A 17,974-nucleotide genomic window follows, 5' to 3' on the forward strand; every position below is an offset into this window, starting at 1 on the left:
TTAAGAAAAAAGCTGCAATAATGGTCAGAAAGCACAGGAGAGGCCCTGGAGGTTGATGGCATCACGTAAAATTGTGTGTGTGTGTGTGTGTGTGTGTGTGTGTGAGAGAGAGAGAGAGAGAGAGAGAGAGAGAGAGAGAGAGAGAAAGAGAGAGACTTATGTGTGTGTAAACCTTTCTCTCTGTGTGTGTGTGTGTGTGTGTGTGTGTGTGTGTAGGGGGGGGTGCATGCCAGCAGTGTCTCTGCCCACTTAGGGCAATGAAGTTGCCCACTGCTGTCATGCAACCTCCACATCCTGGCCCTTACATATTTGGCCCTTTGGTTCTCCACCACAGTCCTAGACACAAGCTATGTAGTATTACAGCATAACTGGAAAGGATTGAAGAAGACAGGGATTTCTCCAGGATGGTGATACAAGTCTCATGGCTGATTTATGTCCTAAGACCTGGGTATCTCCTGGACTAAGTATGGCTTTATGCACTTATAATTGCATGAGAAAGCTTCAAACATTTCTTTTTTCAGGTTTCAAATAATTAGCCTTTATTCCAGGGCTTTATACTATTGAGTGTTGATTAATGTGATGCACTATATATACAAATACCATGTGTCAAATCTGATGCTTTCTTTTCCAGACATGGATTACTGTTTTCAGTGTCCAGAAGAGCATTATCCAAACCATGAACAGTATGTATGCATTCCAAAACATATAAGCTTCTTGTCTTATGAAGAACCTTTGGGGATCAGTTTGGCCATTGTTGCGCTTGGCTTTTCTTTCATCACAGCTCTAGTGCTTTGGATCTTCATTAAGCATCAGGACACTCCCATTGTCAAAGCCAACAATCAAAAGCTCACCTACACTCTCTTCATCTCCCTCCTGTTATCATTCCTTTGTGCTTTGCCATTCATTGGCCAACCTGAGAAGGGAAGATGTCTCCTTCGACAAACTGCTTTTGCCATCATCTTCTCAGTGGCAGTTTCTTGTGTGCTGGCCAAAACCATTATTGTGATTCTAGCTTTCATGGCCACCAAACCAGGGTCAATCATGAGGAAATGGGTGGGAAAAAGACTGGCATCCTCTATTGTTCTTTCTTGCATCCTTATTCAAGTGACTATTTGTATTGGGTGGCTGGCAACCACTCCTCCTTTCCCAGACTTTGACATGCACTCCATGTCTGAAGAAATTATACTGGAATGTAATGAAGGGTCAGTCACCATGTTCTACTGTGTTCTGGGTTTCTTGGGTTTCCTGGCCATTGTCAGTTTTACTGTAGCTTTCCTAGCCAGGAAGTTGCCTGACAGTTTTAATGAAGTAGGGATGGCGGAGAATTTCTCCCCGAAACTTCGGGGGGCCGAGCGCCAACGTGTTCGGCCCCCCGAACAAGTTTCGGGGAGAAATCCTCCGCCCCCCCCGCCCCCCCCCCGGGATGGGACTTACCTTCCCTGAATGTCCCTCCCGGCGGCGGGTCCGGCTGGCGGTTCGTCCGGTGTTCGAGCGGGGTGGGAGCGGCAGCCGGTCTTTCGACCGGCTGCCGCCCCCACCATTGCAATGAAAGAAAAAAAAAAACGTCCCCTGATAGGCTACGTGACGATTCACGTGGCCTATCACGGCAAGATTTGCAAAGTCAGCCATGATAGGCTACGTGAATCGTCACGTAGCCTATCACGGGTGACTTTAAAAAAAAAAAAAAAGTGTGTACGGATAATGGCGGCCCCCATAGGGAGCCGCCATTCCCGTTCCTTATTTGGTCGCTGTAGTCTACGTCAATGTTTACATAGACTACGGCGAAAATAAGGGCAATGCTATTTGCGTTGCCCTTATTTTCGCCGTAGTCTACGTAAACATTGACGTAGACTACAGCAACTAAATAAGGAACGCGAATGGCGGCTCCCTATGGGGGCCGCCATTCCCGTACGCGCTTTTTTTTTTTAAAGTCACCCGTGATAGGCTACGTGACGATTCACGTAGCCTATCATGGCTGACTTTGCAAATCTTGCCGTGATAGGCCACGTGAATCGTCACGTAGCCTATCACGGGTGACTTTAAAAAAAAAAAAAAAGTGTGTACGGATAATGGCGGCCCCCATAGGGAGCCGCCATTCCCCTTCCTTATTTGGTCGCTGTAGTCTACGTCAATGTTTACATAGACTACGGCGAAAATAAGGGCAATGCTATTTGCGTTGCCCTTATTTTCGCCGTAGTCTACGTAAACATTGACGTAGACTACAGCAACTAAATAAGGAACGCGAATGGCGGCTCCCTATGGGGGCCGCCATTCGCGTACGCGCTTTTTTTTTTTTTTTAAAGTCACCCGTGATAGGCTACGTGACGATTCACGTAGCCTATCACGGCTGACTTTCCAGATCTAGCCGTGATAGGCTACGTGAATCGTCACGTAGCCTATCAGGGGACTTTTTTTTTTTTTTTTTTACTTTCGAGTTCGCGGCCGGGCGAGGCGGGAAGCCTCCTCCCCGGCCTGAATTTCGGCCGGGCGAGGCGGGAAGCCTCCCCCCCCGGCCTGAATTTCGGCCGGGCGAGGCGGGAAGCCTCCCCCCCCGGCCTGAACTTCACGGGGGGAGCAGCGAAGCGCTCCCCCCCCACCGCGAAAAAGCTGCGAGAAAAGGTAAGTGACTTTCGTTCACCCCTATAATGAAGCCAAGTTCATCACCTTCAGTATGTTGGTCTTTTGCAGTGTTTGGTTGTCCTTTGTTCCAACTTACTTGAGTACTAAAGGGAAATACATGGTTGCGGTGGAGACCTTCTCGATCTTAGCCTCAAGTAAAGGTTTACTGAGTTGCGTCTTTTACCCAAAATGTTATATTATCATTTTGAGGCCTGAGTTGAACAAAAGGGAGCTGCTAAGAAGAACAAATTGAAATATGCAAGATTCCATGGCCTTAGTCCAGCTTACATTAGCCACGAAGAAGCAATTTGACACTAATTAGTTCTATTGGCATACAGGGGGGAATTAATCATGCTTTGTTGCCTGTAGTATCAGTTGTGCTGTTAATTTCTGCATTCAAATCAAATGTAAATGTAATGCGAAATGTGACTTTGGGAGTACTCCTACACTGACGTGTGATATAATTTATGTTCAATTCTCCTTACATTTCCTAACCTAAACAAAATGCATGTGACTAAAGCATTAGATTTCTCAGATTTGACCAAAACATTAGAGGTTTTCTCCCACTTTCAGATAAATACTCCATAATTGTTATGATATTGCTTAACATTTAGAAATACTCTTTTACATAGTCTAAGATTAGATAAAACTAGCATTACAAGGGGCAGTATCCAATGCAACACTACCACTATCATAAATTATGATGTGCTGGTGGAAATGGCCTCTCGCGCAACACCAACAGTACTTGCTGGTGTGGTGGGTTTTCAGGAGAAACTCGTTGTGCCAGCAAGTACTATTGGGATTGGGCTAGAGAGGTCATTTATTCCAATGCAATGTAATTTATGTTATCAGTAGTGTCACACTGAATACTCTCCAAGATGTCTATGCTACTTAGAGATGGCGGAGAAATCCTCCACGGAGCCCAGTGAAGCCAGATTTAAAAGAATCCAGCCTCTGTCTGTGGAGGATCAGAAGACTTACCTCCGCAACCCAGAGAAATCCTTGATGGCTGGATCCTCCCTGCCAGCTGGCTCTGAAGTGCCAGTGATATGGCCGCCATTGCCATATCACTGGCCGGGCTGATTGACTGCAAATGCAAATGGCATCCACTGCACCATTTGCAGCTGTAAAGGTCTTAGTTTAAGCTAAATGCAGCTGCAAATGGCTGCATTTACCTTAAACTAAGACCTTTACAGCCGCAAATGGCATAGTGGATGCTATCTGTGTCCTCAGTCAATCAGCCCAGCCAGTGGATGCCATTTGTGTCTGCAATCAATCAGCCCAGCTGCATTTAGCTTAAACTAAGACCCTTACGGATGCAAATGGCATAGTGGATGCCATTTGTGTCTGCAGTAAATCAGCCCAGCCAGCGATACGGCAATGGCGGCCGTATCGCTGCTGCTCTGGAGCTGGCCGGCGGATCCGCAGAATTGCCATGGAGCAGAGCCTGCCAGGAAGGATTCCAGGGGGAGGGAGGTATCGCCTCCCCCCCTGCAGACCCCACCCCCCAGACCTGGATGTAAGTATTTCATACATCCCTAATGCGACTTGCACTAGCTTCCAGTTCATTTCCTGGCCCAAATCAATGTCCTAGTTTTGACCATTAAAGATAATCATGGCTTAGTATAGTGATGGGAAACCTCTACCATGCTGAGTTTCCCTAACTAGCTCACAGAGGCTTGGACTCCCTCAACAAGGCCTACACAAACTTGTAATTTAAACCAAACCAAACCAAGCAAACAAATATCCTACTATTTGTTCACTTTTTTGGGGGAGGGATAATTGATGCAATACTGTTTGCGTTAATACAGTCCTTCCCTATCTGATGCCCTCCAGGTGTACAACTGCCCAAATTCTTGACTATTGGTCATGCTGGCTAGGGCTGATGAGAGTCTCAAACATCTGCAGGAGGCTACCATGCTGGGGAAGACTGCATTTGTGTACGCATTTTCTGCACATTTTTAAAACGTACATTTTTTTCAATGATTTATATTGCTAAGACTTTGTTTTGTGTACATGTTTTTTCAAATATAGGCATTTTATATATATGCATTATGACTTTCCCAGAATATGCATATGTTTGTTTCCATTTTCCCTGAGATAATCTGCATCCAAAAGGTTACAAAAATGCAGATTTCAGAAAACAGTTCAGTCTCAGCTCAGTCTCGGGAATTGCACATTGGGTAAATCCACGTAAACAACTGAACAAAGTGAATTTCTCACCCATCCTGACTTTGGACCATGGTGCGTGAAGGACCACCTGTCTCCAAATATACCTGCCTGTACATTTAGATCTTTGGTAGAGGCTCCTTGCAGGAGCTTGCGCTACCTGAGGCCAGATGGGTGGCTGTGATAGAGGGACTTCTTTGTGCTGTCACCCCTGTTGTGTAATGTTCTCCCTCAGAGGGTTGCCTGCCACTTATTATGTTGTGCAACTCTTAGGGCTAAAGCAGACATTACCTTAAAGACAAAACAAGCAGCTATGTGTTATCTTCTTTTTAACTGTGTTGCATTGGGATACGGGAGCCCTGGGTTCTAGTCGCCACTCAGCCATAAAGCTCCCTGGATGACTTTGGGACATTCACTGACTCTCAGCCTAACCTACCTCACAATGTCATGTGAGGAACAAAATGAGGAGTGGTGGATCATATATGCCGCCTTGGGCTCCTTGTAGGAAAAGCGAGACATAAATGTAATAAATACTCTAGTGTAAGTGCAGGGGATTATATGGATTGGGACCCTGGCATGTGGGTAGGGAGGATTTAACCTTCCCAGCACTTTGGGCCTGATCCAGATTGGGAACTTACATCTGGAATTTGTTAGGGATGTACGAAAGTTACTTAATGTTTCGCGGATCTGCTTCACGGTGGGGGGGGAGACAGTCTGTCCCACCCCCCGGAATCCTCGACAGGGGGGAGGCGCTCCATTCCTTCCCCCGGAGTCCTGCCCGGCCGGCTCCACTCTGCGGGGATTCCGTGAAGCCACCAGCCAGCTCCGCCAGCAGCCGGACATCTGGCCACTGGCTAACAGGGACACAAATGGCAGCTTAATGTAGCTATTAAATATTAACGTAGCCTATCACGTCTGGGTTAAAAAAAAAAAAAGTGTATGCAAATGGCGGTGGCTACAGTGGCTGACATTTGCATTCCTTATTTTTCACTGTCTTAGTCTATGTAAATATTTACGTAGACTATTACAGTGAAAATAAAGGGGAACGCAAATAGCGTAGTGGGCACTATTTGTGTTCCTTTTTGATTCACTGTTTTAGCCTACATAAATATTTACGTAGACTAAGATGGCGAATCAAAAAGGAACGCAAATAGCACCCACGAGGCTATTTGTGTTCCCCTTTATTTTTCCCTTAGTAGTCTACGTAAATATTAATGTAGACTAAGACGGCGAAAAATAAGGAACGCAAATGGCGGCTGCCATAGCCACGGCCATTTGCGTATGCATGTTTTGTTTTGTTTTTAACCCAGACGTGATAAGCTACGTAAGTCTTTACGTAGCCTATCACGTCTATGTAAAACAAAAGAAAAAAGCCCAGACTATAAATGGAGGTGGCGACAACCGGTTGGAAGACCAGCTGCCTCCGCCGCCAAAGCCACTGCTGGAGCCGCCGCCATCCGGAACATCCGCGACAGGTAAGTCTCGTCCCGGGGGTGATCTGCGGGGGGGTGGGGGGTGGCAGGCCGTTCCGCCATGGATTTCGGGGGGCTGAATGCCAGTGCATTCAGCCTCTCTGAAATCCGTGGAGGAATTCTCCGCCATCCCTAGGATTTGTACTGCAAAACAGTGATCAATTTACTTCAATGCATCACTAACTTGCAATATAACTTGCTGCTGTGTGTGAGGGGAGGGGGAATACAGATGGAAAACTCGCCTAAACCCATCCTCACTTCAGCTTAGGGATGGCGGAGAATTCCGCCACGGGTTTCAGGTTTTCCCCCCGAAATCAATGGTGGAATGGCCTGCCCCCCCACCCCCCGCAGATTCCCCCCAGGACGAAACTTACCTGGGGCGGATGTTCCAGGCGGCGGCAGCTCCAGCGGCGGCTCCAGTGGCGGCTGGTCTTTCGACTCGCTGCCATGGCCGTCATTTGCATCCTGGTCTTTGCCATGATAGGTTAAGTCAGTAATTACGTAGCCTATCACAAAAGCCAAGCAAAACAAAAAACAAAAAATGGCGTACGCAAATGGTGGCAGCTACAGCAGCTGACATTTGTGTTCCCTATTTTTTGCCGTTTTAGCCTATGTAAATATTTACGTAGGCTATTACAGCAAAAAAAAGGAGAACACGAATAGCGTAGTGGCTGCTATTTGTGTTCCTTTTTTTTTTTTTTTTGCCGTAATAGCTTACGTAAATATTTATGTATGCTGAAACAGCAAAAAAAAGGTAAAAAAAAAAGGTAAAAAAAAAAGAGTAGCGCCCACTATGCTATTTGCGTTAGGGATGTACAAAAGTCACTTAAAGTTTCACGGATCTGCTTCGCGGTGGGGGGGAGGCACTCCATCCCTCCCCCCAGAATCCTCGACGGGGGGGGAGGTGCTCCATCCCTCCCCCCAGAGTCCTGCCCAGCTGGCTCCATTCCACGGGGATTCCGCGGAGCCGCCGGCTGGCTCCGCCTGCAGCCGGACATCCAGCCGCTGGGCAACAGGGAGGCAAATGGCAGTGGCCATAGCCACCGCCGTTTGCGTCCCTGTACTTAACTGTGATAGGCTACATAAATATTTACGTAGCCTACCACGGCAAAGTAAAAAAAAAGCGTACGCAAATGGCAGCGGCTACAGCGGCCACCATATGCATTCACTATTTTTCACCGTTCTAGCCTACGTAAATATTTACATAGGCTAGAATGGCGAAAAATAGCGACTGCAAATGGCAGCTGCCGTAGCCACCACCATTTACATATGCTGCGCCCTGCCGCAGCCGGCCAGGAGACCAGCCGCTGCATCCGCCACTGCACCTGCCACTGCTACCGCTGCACCCGCCGCCACTGCTGCACCTGCCGCTGCACCTTCTGCCACTGCAGCTGCACCCGCCGAATCTGTGGCATCCACCACATCTGCCCCAGGTAAGTGCCATCCTGGGGGATTCTGGGAGGGCTGGTGGGACAGGAGGCCATTCTGCCATGGATTCCGGGGGGCCAGATTCTGCAGAATCTGGCCTCACTGGAATCCGTGGTGAAATTCTCCGCCATCCGTAATTTGCATTCCCCTTTTTTTCACCGTAATAGCCTACGTAAATATTTACGTAGGCTAAAACGATGAAAAATAGGGAACAGAAATGGCGGCTGCTGTAGCCGCCACCATTTGCGTACGCTGTTGTTGTTGTTTTGCCCAGCCGTGATAGGCTACATAAATACTTACATAGTTTATCATGGCAGCCTGGCTGGATGCAAATGGTGGCCGCTATGGCAGCCGCCATTTGCGTCCGCAGCAGCCTGTCCGCGGCCGGAACGCCAGCTGTGGACAGCCCTGGCCAGTTGCTCTACGGAGCCGTTGCAGAGCGGAGCTGGCTGGGCAGGATTACAGGGGAGAGGACTGGATCGCCTCCCCCCCTTCGAGGATTCTGGGCAGAGGGACTGAGCGCATCCCCCCCACCATGAAAAAATTCCACAAAAAGGTAAGTGACTTTCGTACATCCCTACTTCAGGTCTCCCTGTGCTTACATTACAGTAATAAATTAGAAAAAAATAATGTCTGTGTTGGCCCCTAACCACATATCTCTGAACCTGTGATATGGAGTTCTGCTCATAGAAGGAGGTAGTGTTGCATCTCAATTCTCTTTCCCATTCAGTCCCCTGAAAATCTGCTCTGGAGGGTTGGGGGACCTTCCAGAATACTGTAGAGATGGTGCAGGGGGAATTGGCAAAAATGGCCTTTTCCTTGTCCCTTTCCATCCCTCTTCCGTTCATGGAAGCTCCATTGGATCCAGGCTTATGCAGACATATTAGATCCTTCTTAAATGATTAAGAGCACAATCCTGTGGCCACTAGACACAGTAGGATTTTTCAGTGTACTGGCACCAAGCTTGTAGATAGCACTCCGAGCCAGGAAACAGAGCTCTCCTCCCCTTCATAGCCTGCATGGAAAGAACCATGGCAGCTGCCTCTCTGTGCTTGTAAAACGGAGTGTGGAGAGGGCAAAAAGGGGGTGTTCCCAGGGGCGGGTATGGGGGGAGACTGCGGAAGCCCCTTTCTGCTTCTTCCTATGGAGTCTCCAAGCCCAAAATTGCATATCTAGCCAAGAATGCAGGGCAGGCAGAGTGCGGAGGAGAGGATCCCCTCCATGCTCTATGCTACCTGCATAGGATAGTCACCAGCCTGTGACCATGGAGGCTGGCAACTATCTCAGTAGGATTGCACCCTAAGTAGGGATGTCAGAGAATTCTGCCACAGATCTCGGTGAGGCCGAATGCCAGTGCATTCGGCCCCCCAAACTCCATGGTGGAACGGCCTGCCACATCCTCGCCCCCCTGCGGATCCCCCCCGGGACAAGACTTACCTGGGGCGGATGTTCCGGGTGGTGGCGGCTCCGGCGGCGGTGGCGGTGGCAGCGGCTGGTCTTCCAACCAGCTGCCACCGCCACCATTTTCAGTCTTGTAAAAAACAACAACAACAACAAAAACAACCAGATAGGCTACGTAAAGATTTACGTAGCCTATCATGGCTGGGTTTACACAACAAAAAAAAACCCAACATGATAGGCTACGTAAAAATTTACATAGCCTATCATGGCTGGGTTTAAAAACAAAACAAAACCCGTGTACGGCGAAAATAAAGGGGAATGCAAATAGCGTAGCGGGCGCTATTTGCGTCCCTTTTTGATTCGCCGTTTTAGCCTACGAAAATATTTACGTAGGCTAAAACGGTGAATCAAAAAGGGGTGCAAATAGCGCCCGCTACGCTATTTGCCTTCCCCTTTATTTTCGCCGTCATAGTCTACGTAAATACTTACATATACTAAGATGGCCAAAAATAAGGAATGCAAATGGCAGCGGCCATAGCCGCCGCCATTTGTGTATGCGGTTTTTTGGTTTTTTTCCCCAGAGCCCGCAGCAGTTGGAAATCTGGCTGCGGATGGCTCTGGCCTGGCTGGGCCTGGCCGGCTGCTCCACGGAGCTGCCGCAGAGCACAGCCGGCCGTGGAGGATTCCAGGGGGGAGGACTGGATCGCCTCCCCCCGCCCCCGTCGAGGATTCCGATGGGTGTCCCATCGATGGAACACCTCCCCCACCACCATCAACATAATCCGCAGAAAGGTAAGTGACTTTCGTACATCTCTAACCCTAAGTGATAAAAAGTACCTAAATACCATCTTGATTGAGTTTTAATGAAGTATTAGAGCCCTGCACCAAATGACTGTATAATTCTCAATCAGGCAATGTTTCCAGAATGAGAAAAAGAGAGTAAACTAAATTGTTTTAAAATTTCCAGAACAAAAATTCAAAACCTTTCCCCACATGAAACAAAAAGTGAGCTGGAAAGTGCATGAACTCCCATCTTTCCTTCTGCATTTTATCTGTGGGTGGTCATGCTGCAGACTAATTACAACTACCCTAAATTCCAAGATTTCTCAGGAATGGTTCTCTATGGTCAGTTCTAACCTGTATGGGCGGGGGTGGGGGGAGTATCACAACAGAGCAGGATTTAACTCTAAGGGAGCAATCCTATGCATGTTTAGACAGAGAAAAGGCCTACAACTCCCAGCATGCCCAGCCAGCCATGTTGGCTGGGGCATGCTGGGAGTTGTAGGCCTTTTCTCTGTCTCTGTAGGCCTTTTTCTTGCATAGGATTGTGCCCTAAATACCCTATTGCTATGGATATGAATGCTTTCATTCTTTGTCAATACTAGTTGTGACTTCCCTCATTGGCAACAACAAGATTAGGCAGAATACTGCCCACATGGTTTGTCTTGCATGGCAGATCTATAATGACTAGGGATGGCGGAGAATTCCACCATGGACTCCAGTGATTCTAAAGAATCTGGCCCCCCGGAGTCCATGGAAGAATGGAGCAATCCCCCACCACCACCCTGCGAAGTCCCCACAGACCGAATCTGACCTGCCTCCAGCGATCCAGATCCGGCTGCTGCTGGCTGCTGCTCTGATGTATGGCCACAAATGGTGTCCTGCATAGAGGATGCCATTTGCGTCACTGCTTTAGCTGTGATAGGCTACGTAAATTTTATTTGTAGCCTACCACTGCTAAAGCAGTGACGCAAATGGTGTCTCCTACACCATTTGTGTCCCCACTTTAGCTGTGATAGGCTATGTAAATATTTACGTAGCCTATCACGGCTACAGTAGCGACACAAATGGTGTCCCCTACGCAGGACGCCATTTGTGACTGCAGCAGCCTGGCTGCGGATCAGCCCAGCCAGTGGCTCCGCGGACACGCTGCAGAGCAGAGCCAGCTGGGGAGGATTCCGGGGGAGAGGAACAGATCGTCTCCCCCCCATCGAGGATTCTGGGGGGAGGACCGGATCACCTCCCCCCCTCAGACCCCAGCAGAGCAAGGTAAGTGGGGTTTCATACACCCCTACTAGAGATAGGGATGTACGAAAGTCACTCACCTTTAAGTGAAATTGATTCGAGGGGGGGGAGGCACTCCATCCCTCCCCCCGAAATTCTGGCTGAGGGGGGATGCGCTCTGTCCCTACCCCCTGAAATTTTGGCTGGCCGGCTCCGCTTTGCAGGGATTCTGCAGAGCCGCCGGCCGGCTCCGCTGGCCGGCTCCGCCAGCGGCCGGACATCTGGCCGCTGGCTAGCAGGGACTCAAATGGCGGTGGCCGTAGCCACCGCCGTTTGTGTCCCTGCACTCAGCCGTGATAGGCTACGTAAATGTTTACATAGCCTATCATGGCTGATTTAAAAGAAAAAACAAACAAACGCGTGTACGCAAATGTCTACACTATTTGCATTCCCCTTATTTTCACCGTCTTAGTCTACGTAAATGTTTACATAGACTAAGATGTGCCAAAATAAGGAACGCAAATGGTGGGGCCCATGGGCGCCGCCATTTGCATACGCGCATTTCTGTTTTTTTCTTTCAAATCAGCCGTGATAGGCTACGTAAACATTTACGTAGCCTATCACGGTGTTTTTTAAAAATCTAGCCGTGATAGGCTAAGTAAATCTTTATGTAGCCTATCACGTTTTTTTTTTTTTTTTTAACTGGAAATGGCGGCAGTGGCAGCCGGTTGGAAGACCGGCCGCCGCCGCCGCTGAACTGCCGCCAAACTGCCACCGGAGCTGCCGCCGCCAGGAAGATCCGCCTAAGGTAAGTCCCGTCCCGGGGGGGCGGGGGGGCAGACCGTTCCGCCACCAATTTCGGGGGGCCAAATGCGCTGGCATTCGGCCTCCCCGAGATTCGTGGTGGAATTCTCGGACATCCCTACTAGAGACTTGCTTTAAAAAGGAGGGAGGGAGGGAGGGAGGGAGGGAGGGAGGGAGGGAGGGAGGACTAAATGAGCAAGCAAGCTTGGGATCTGCTTCTAGGTGAGCTACTGAAAGTGGTGTGGCCATTTTGCCCTCTGGACAAAAAAAACATCCCTGGTAGAGTGAGAGCAAAATGTTGCACCACATGATTGACACAGTTGGGGTTTCTTTCCATTAAATATCAGACTAGATATCTTCAGCTCCTGAGTGAGTCCAGATAAGGCTTTTGTGGCTTGTCCCTTGACTTCTTATTTATTTTATTGTTTACACACATTTATATTCTGCTTTCCACTAGGGATGGCAGAGAATTCCGCCACGGATTCCAGTGAGGCCGAATGCACTGGCATTTAGCCCCCTGGAATCCATGGCAGAACCATTTCCTGCCCCCTAGCCCACCCCGTGGAATCCCCCGGGACAGCACTTACCTGGGGTGGATGTGGCGGCAGCTTCGTCAGCGGCGGCGCGGTGGCACAGCAGCAGTAGTGGAAGGTGCGGCGGCGGCGGAAGGGGTGGCGGGGTGGCAGGTGTGGCGGCGGCATGGGCAGTGGCAGCGGGGGCGGCGGCAGACAGTGCGGCAGCGGCGGGGGCAGCGGAAGCTGCGGAGGCAGGGGTGGTGGGGGTGGCAGTTGCGGCGGCAGCGGGGGCGGGCGCGGGGGTGGCTGGTCTCCCAGCTGGGCGCAGCATATGCAAATGGCGGCGGCTATGGCAGCCGCCATCTGTGTTCGCTATTTTTAGCCGTTCTAGCCTACGTAAATATTTACGTAGTCTAGAACGACTAAAAATAGTGAACGCAAATGGCGGCCGCCGTAGCCGCCGTCATTTGCATACGAGTTTTTTTTTACTTTGCCGTGATAGGCTACGTTAATATTTATGTAGCCTATCATGGTTAGGTACAGAGACGCAAACGGCGGCGGCTATGGCCGCCACCATTTGTGTCCCTGCTGCCCAGAGGCTGGATGTCCAGCTGTGGGTGGAGCCGGCCGGCAGCTCCGCGGAGTCCCCGCGGAGCGGAGCCGGCTGAGCAGGACTCTCAGGGGAGGGACAGAGAGCTTCCCCCCCACTGTGAAGCAGATCCGCGAAACAGTAAGTGGCTTTCATACATCCGTACTTTCCACCAAGTTATCAAAGCTGTGAACATACAATGTAATTGCCAATGTAATATAACAGTAAAACACAAATATACAATAATAAATAATTATTAAGTGGCAATAAAACTGTACACTCTGCTGTGTACTGCAGAGTAGCACTGGCTGAGCTCAAGGAAAGACTGCATGAAGAGATGGTGCTTAGGGAGATGTCTAAACATTAAAACAGTGAGTGCTTGTGTAATGACAATTGTTAATGTGATACAGACTGTGGCTACAATGGTGCTGAATGCTTTGAGTCCTACCCACCTGAGGAGAACCTCAGAGCTGTGTAGCACCAGCAGAAATGACTTTCCCCTTCTCCATCAGGCAGGATGAAAAGCTGTCCCAACAACAACCTACAAGATGGAGAGCAGGAACATGGGTACGAGACCACCTTAAGGCAAGACGGGGATTGTCAGTTTCATCCTCTGCTTCAGTGCTTCCCAAGTGAAAGGGTGCAGGAGGGCAATTGACACATTCTTTGAGAAGTAGGGAATATGGCTCTGCTAGGCTAAACAAAGTAGTGTGTGGAAAGGATAAAACTGACAAGTGTGTGTGTGGGTGCATCTTCACGACAATGGAATGAGAAGTGTGTTGGAGTTGTATCTGGATTTTCATGGAATCAGCTTTGGTCTGTCAGGGACATACTGAGTGTGCCATACCTTTAAAATCCCGTTTTCACAGGTCACATAGTGCTTGAAAGGACCATATTTCGGGGGGGGGGGAGTAGAACTCAATATCTTCAAATGGGCAGGAGCTGCTCAACCAATGAGAAAGATTTTTTTCCCGGCCCATGTCTAGGCTTCCCCTCCCCCTGCTACAACATTATTAGGAATGGAGAGTAACTAATTCACAATTCTCTAGGAACAACCCAATTATCCAGTACAACATCTGAAAGCTCCCTTTGAGAGCAGCCCACCACCCCAATTTTGCCCCATTCCAGCAAATTGTCACAGACGTATTGCTCCCACCCAATTTTTTCCCAGTGTGCACAGATTTCCCTGAAGAAGCCAAAATCTCTAATTCTCCAGTGAGGCATCTGAAGGCTCCCCTGAGAGCATCTCACCCCAAACCCCAGTTTTGCCCCATTCCAGCAAACTGTCACAGTGTTATTGTTCTCCCCACCTTTTTCTCCAATGTGTGCACTTTTGCCAGAAGAAGCCAAAATCCCCAGTTCTCAAGTGCAGCATCTGAGAGCATCACCCCCCATTTCACCCCATTTCAGAAAACTGTTAGAGTTACACACACCCTTTCTCCTTCTTTGAGCACTTTCTCACTCTTTCAGTGACAGGCTCCCGTGATCCTGAGACCTTGCCAGATCACCACATTAATAAACTTTTATGCATCAGAGAAGTGATGTTACACAACATCAGGGAAGTGATTTAACACAACATTGGGGAAGAGAGGTAACACAAACATCAGAGAAGTGCACAGAGTAATCACTGAGGCTAATTACTGCGACTGGTGAAAAGGGAGCGCAGGGCAAATCTAGGGATGTACGAAAGTCCCTTACCTGAACCCGAAACTTGATTCGTGGTGGGGGGGAGGCGCTCTGTCCCTCCCCCTGAAATTCTGGCCGGGGGGGAGGTGCCCCGTCCCTCCCTCCGCAAATCCTGTCCTGCCGGGACGCAAATGGTGGTGGCTGTAGCCGCTGCTGTTTGCGTCCCTGCAGTCAGCCATGATAGGCTACGTAAATGTTTACGTAGCCTATCACAGCTGAGTGAAACAAAACAAAACAAAACTGCATGTATGGAAATGGTGGCGGTGTGGCGCCCATGGGCGCCACCATTTGTGTTCCTTATTTTGGCACGTGTAGTCTATGTAAACATTTACGTAGACTATGGCGAAAATAAGGGGAATGCTATAGCAAATAGAGTTCCCCTTATTTTCGCCATAGTCTACGTAAATGTTTACGTAGACTACACGTGCCAAAATAAGGAACGCAAATGGCGGCGCCCATGGGCGCCGCCATTTGCGTACGCACAGTTGTTGTTGTTTTTCACTCAGCCGTGATAGGCTACATAAACATTTACATAGCCTATCACAGTGTTTTTTAAAAATCTAGCCGTGATAGGCTACATAAATCTTTACGTAGCCTATCACGTTTTTTGTTTGTTTGTTTTTAACTTGGAAATGGTGGCGGCGGCAGCCGGTTGGAAGACCCGCCGCCGCTGCCGCCGAACCGCTGCTGAACCGCCGCCGGAGCTGCCGCCGCCACCAGGGACATTCGCACAAGGTAAGTCCCATCCCGGGGGGGGCGGGGGGCAGACCGTTTCGCCACCAATTTCGGGGGGCCGAATGTGCTGGCATTCGGCCTCCCCGAGATTCGTGGAGAAATTCTCTGACGTCCCTAGAATTCTGAAGGCTCGAAAAAGTGCTCTAGGGATTTGATGTACTGGAAAGGCAAGTGAGTTACTTAAGTTACGTGGTTATGGAGGGCATAACCACGCCCTGATCTTACTGAATTTAAAGCAGAGGGATGGGCACACAGCAACTGAACCTCAGGGGAGCTGAATTAAAGAAAAACAATGGAGTAAAGGTACTCTGCAAAAATATAGCTTCTGCACAGGTAAACTCTGGGGTGGCTGCAGAGTGACCGTGACATCATGTGTCCCTAACGGCTTTAAGCCACAAAAGCAATGAAGAACACTTCTGATGTCGATGGGCCCAAGAATATTTACAAGAAGGGAATATGCTTCTGTGGGGCTATGTAGAGGACAGGTGGACTTTGATTGTGTACATTTGCACAAGATCACCATATGAAAATTAGGACCCCGGTTACAAAGTTTTCAAGATCCCCCTCCCCCCAAATACAGATCCAGTTTGTACAAATTACCATTTTGGAGGTGCAAGGGTGGGGAGACTCTTGCAAGACTAGCCTGTTCCTTTGGTTTCAGTGAACTTAATCCTGTTTGACTTTACACAGACAGAAGCTTGTTTTCTGATGTGGGTTTCTTAACTCAGTACAGAGTAAATGACATGATGGATGCAGTGTTTTGAAGCTAGGACAGAATCTAAATTAATGCATCATAGGTAAATTACATTTTCTTCTTCACACCTTCAACATAGAACCCATGGAATAAACTTGCAAGCTTATTTTCAGGCTATATGGGCATTGATTTTCACCATCTCAGAGATAGTGGTGCCAAGTGGGGATTTCCCCCCCCCCCAATGCAAATTCTAGCTACACAGGAGGGCTTTTTCTCAGGTCTACAGCAGGAAAGGAAAAGGTTACCCTCCATCTCCATGCTTACCCTGTTAATTGTTAGCACCCCCACCTGATGAAGTCTGAATTAAAAAAACAAAACAAAAAACATGCCCTTCACAGGAACTGCTAACACACAGTTAGCATCAAGACTATTTTTTCTCTTGGTGTCCCATAGTCTGAGACCAGAGGAGAATACTGTTGAGATACAATAACCCTGTTTCCCCCCTGCAATGTCTCATTATTTCCCCTATCATTATCAAATTAAGTATGATTATTTCTAACCATCTCCAGATCCTTAAAGAGTTTCAATGGCGACTCGATAATGTATGAAATATGACTGTAGGATGTTATTAGTAGCTCCTGTGCCACTGAGACTTGGGACAAAGGGTAGAAATTGCCCCATCAGTCTGTTCCTTGATGCAGCATTATCCAAGAGGGCTGAAATTCAAGTTGGGCTAATGATGTTGTAAATTCAAGTTAAGCAGTGAAGTTGCGCTCACAATGTGGAAACAGGTGTACTCATGTCCAGAAAAAGTATGTTCCCGAAAAATGCTGGTAGTTGTGATGTTGATATTAGTGATGTTCTCTCAGGTGATATGCAAAGTTCCTCTTGTTCAATGTACCATCAACAGTCTTCCTATTCTTCATAAGTATTATCATTCAGGTGAGCTCCTCATGGCTGGCATCCTTTCTCAGATCTACACTTTCTCCAGTCCATTAGGCTTTGAAACCCATCCCTCTCATGAACTGCTTAATGAGCGCATGTAAGGAGTTCCTTTTATTTATCCATATCTTTCTAGGTTACTTCTAGATTACTTTCTAGTTATCTTTCTAGATAATATTCCCAGGCATGAAAACCCTTTGGTTTGGAACAACAACAGAGGCAGAGATGAGATCACAGATAAAACACAACCTTTAGGTAAAACATGAAGTACTTCGGATGACTCTTCAAAGGTATTCCGATATAAATCACATTGTAGTAATCCAGTCTTGATGTAAATAGGGATGTGTTGCCATAGCCAGCTCTGACATTTTCAGCACAGGCACAGTTGGAGCACCATTCTAAGCTGGATGTTAATGCATCTCACTTTTCCTAAAATCAAGGTGAATTTGAAATCATGAAAGAGTAAACTGTCAATAGCATCATGATGGAAGTCAGTGGATGTGTGGGGCTCAAGTATTTTTACCATTTTTTTTAACTTACCTTTCCCTAACATACAATATGAGATATTTTCAAAGGCAAATAACAAAGACCAAATCAAAACAGAAATACTTTTTGGAGATGGTTCTGAATTTGCATGCATACCTGTCTGTAACTGTATGTTCCCAAGGGTAATGGTGTGGAGCTGTTGTTTGGAGATGTCAAAAGTCATGTTGTGTGCATGCCAGAGTTTCTTCATGCTACCCTGGACTGTCACTATCTATACAATTTAGTTCAGTGTGATGTGGTTTGTAAATACATATTGAATTGAAATGTAGCAAATAAGTTCTGGAGCAGATGCACTGTAATGCAGCATGTAACTTTTATTCTAGAGTACTGACTCAGAACTACCAGCACATCTTGGCCTTGGAATATGCGG

General features: G+C 48.1%; 1 protein-coding gene across 1 annotated transcript; it reads left to right on the forward strand.

Annotated features, from left to right (window-relative positions):
* Nucleotides 1-633: 633 nt before the first annotated feature.
* LOC146342538 (vomeronasal type-2 receptor 26-like) lies at nt 634-17,162 on the forward strand. The gene is made up of 2 exons (XM_084807886.1): nt 634-1,308; nt 16,986-17,162. Exons 1-2 carry the CDS (start codon nt 634-636, stop codon nt 17,160-17,162), a joined length of 852 nt encoding a protein of 283 aa, XP_084664012.1.
* The last annotated feature ends 812 nt before the right edge of the window (nt 17,163-17,974 follow it).

Source organism: Heloderma suspectum, chromosome 6 (assembly GCF_057233095.1).
Source record: "Heloderma suspectum isolate Gila_16-S chromosome 6, 16-S_ref, whole genome shotgun sequence".
Taxonomy (NCBI): Eukaryota; Metazoa; Chordata; class Lepidosauria; order Squamata; family Helodermatidae; genus Heloderma; species Heloderma suspectum.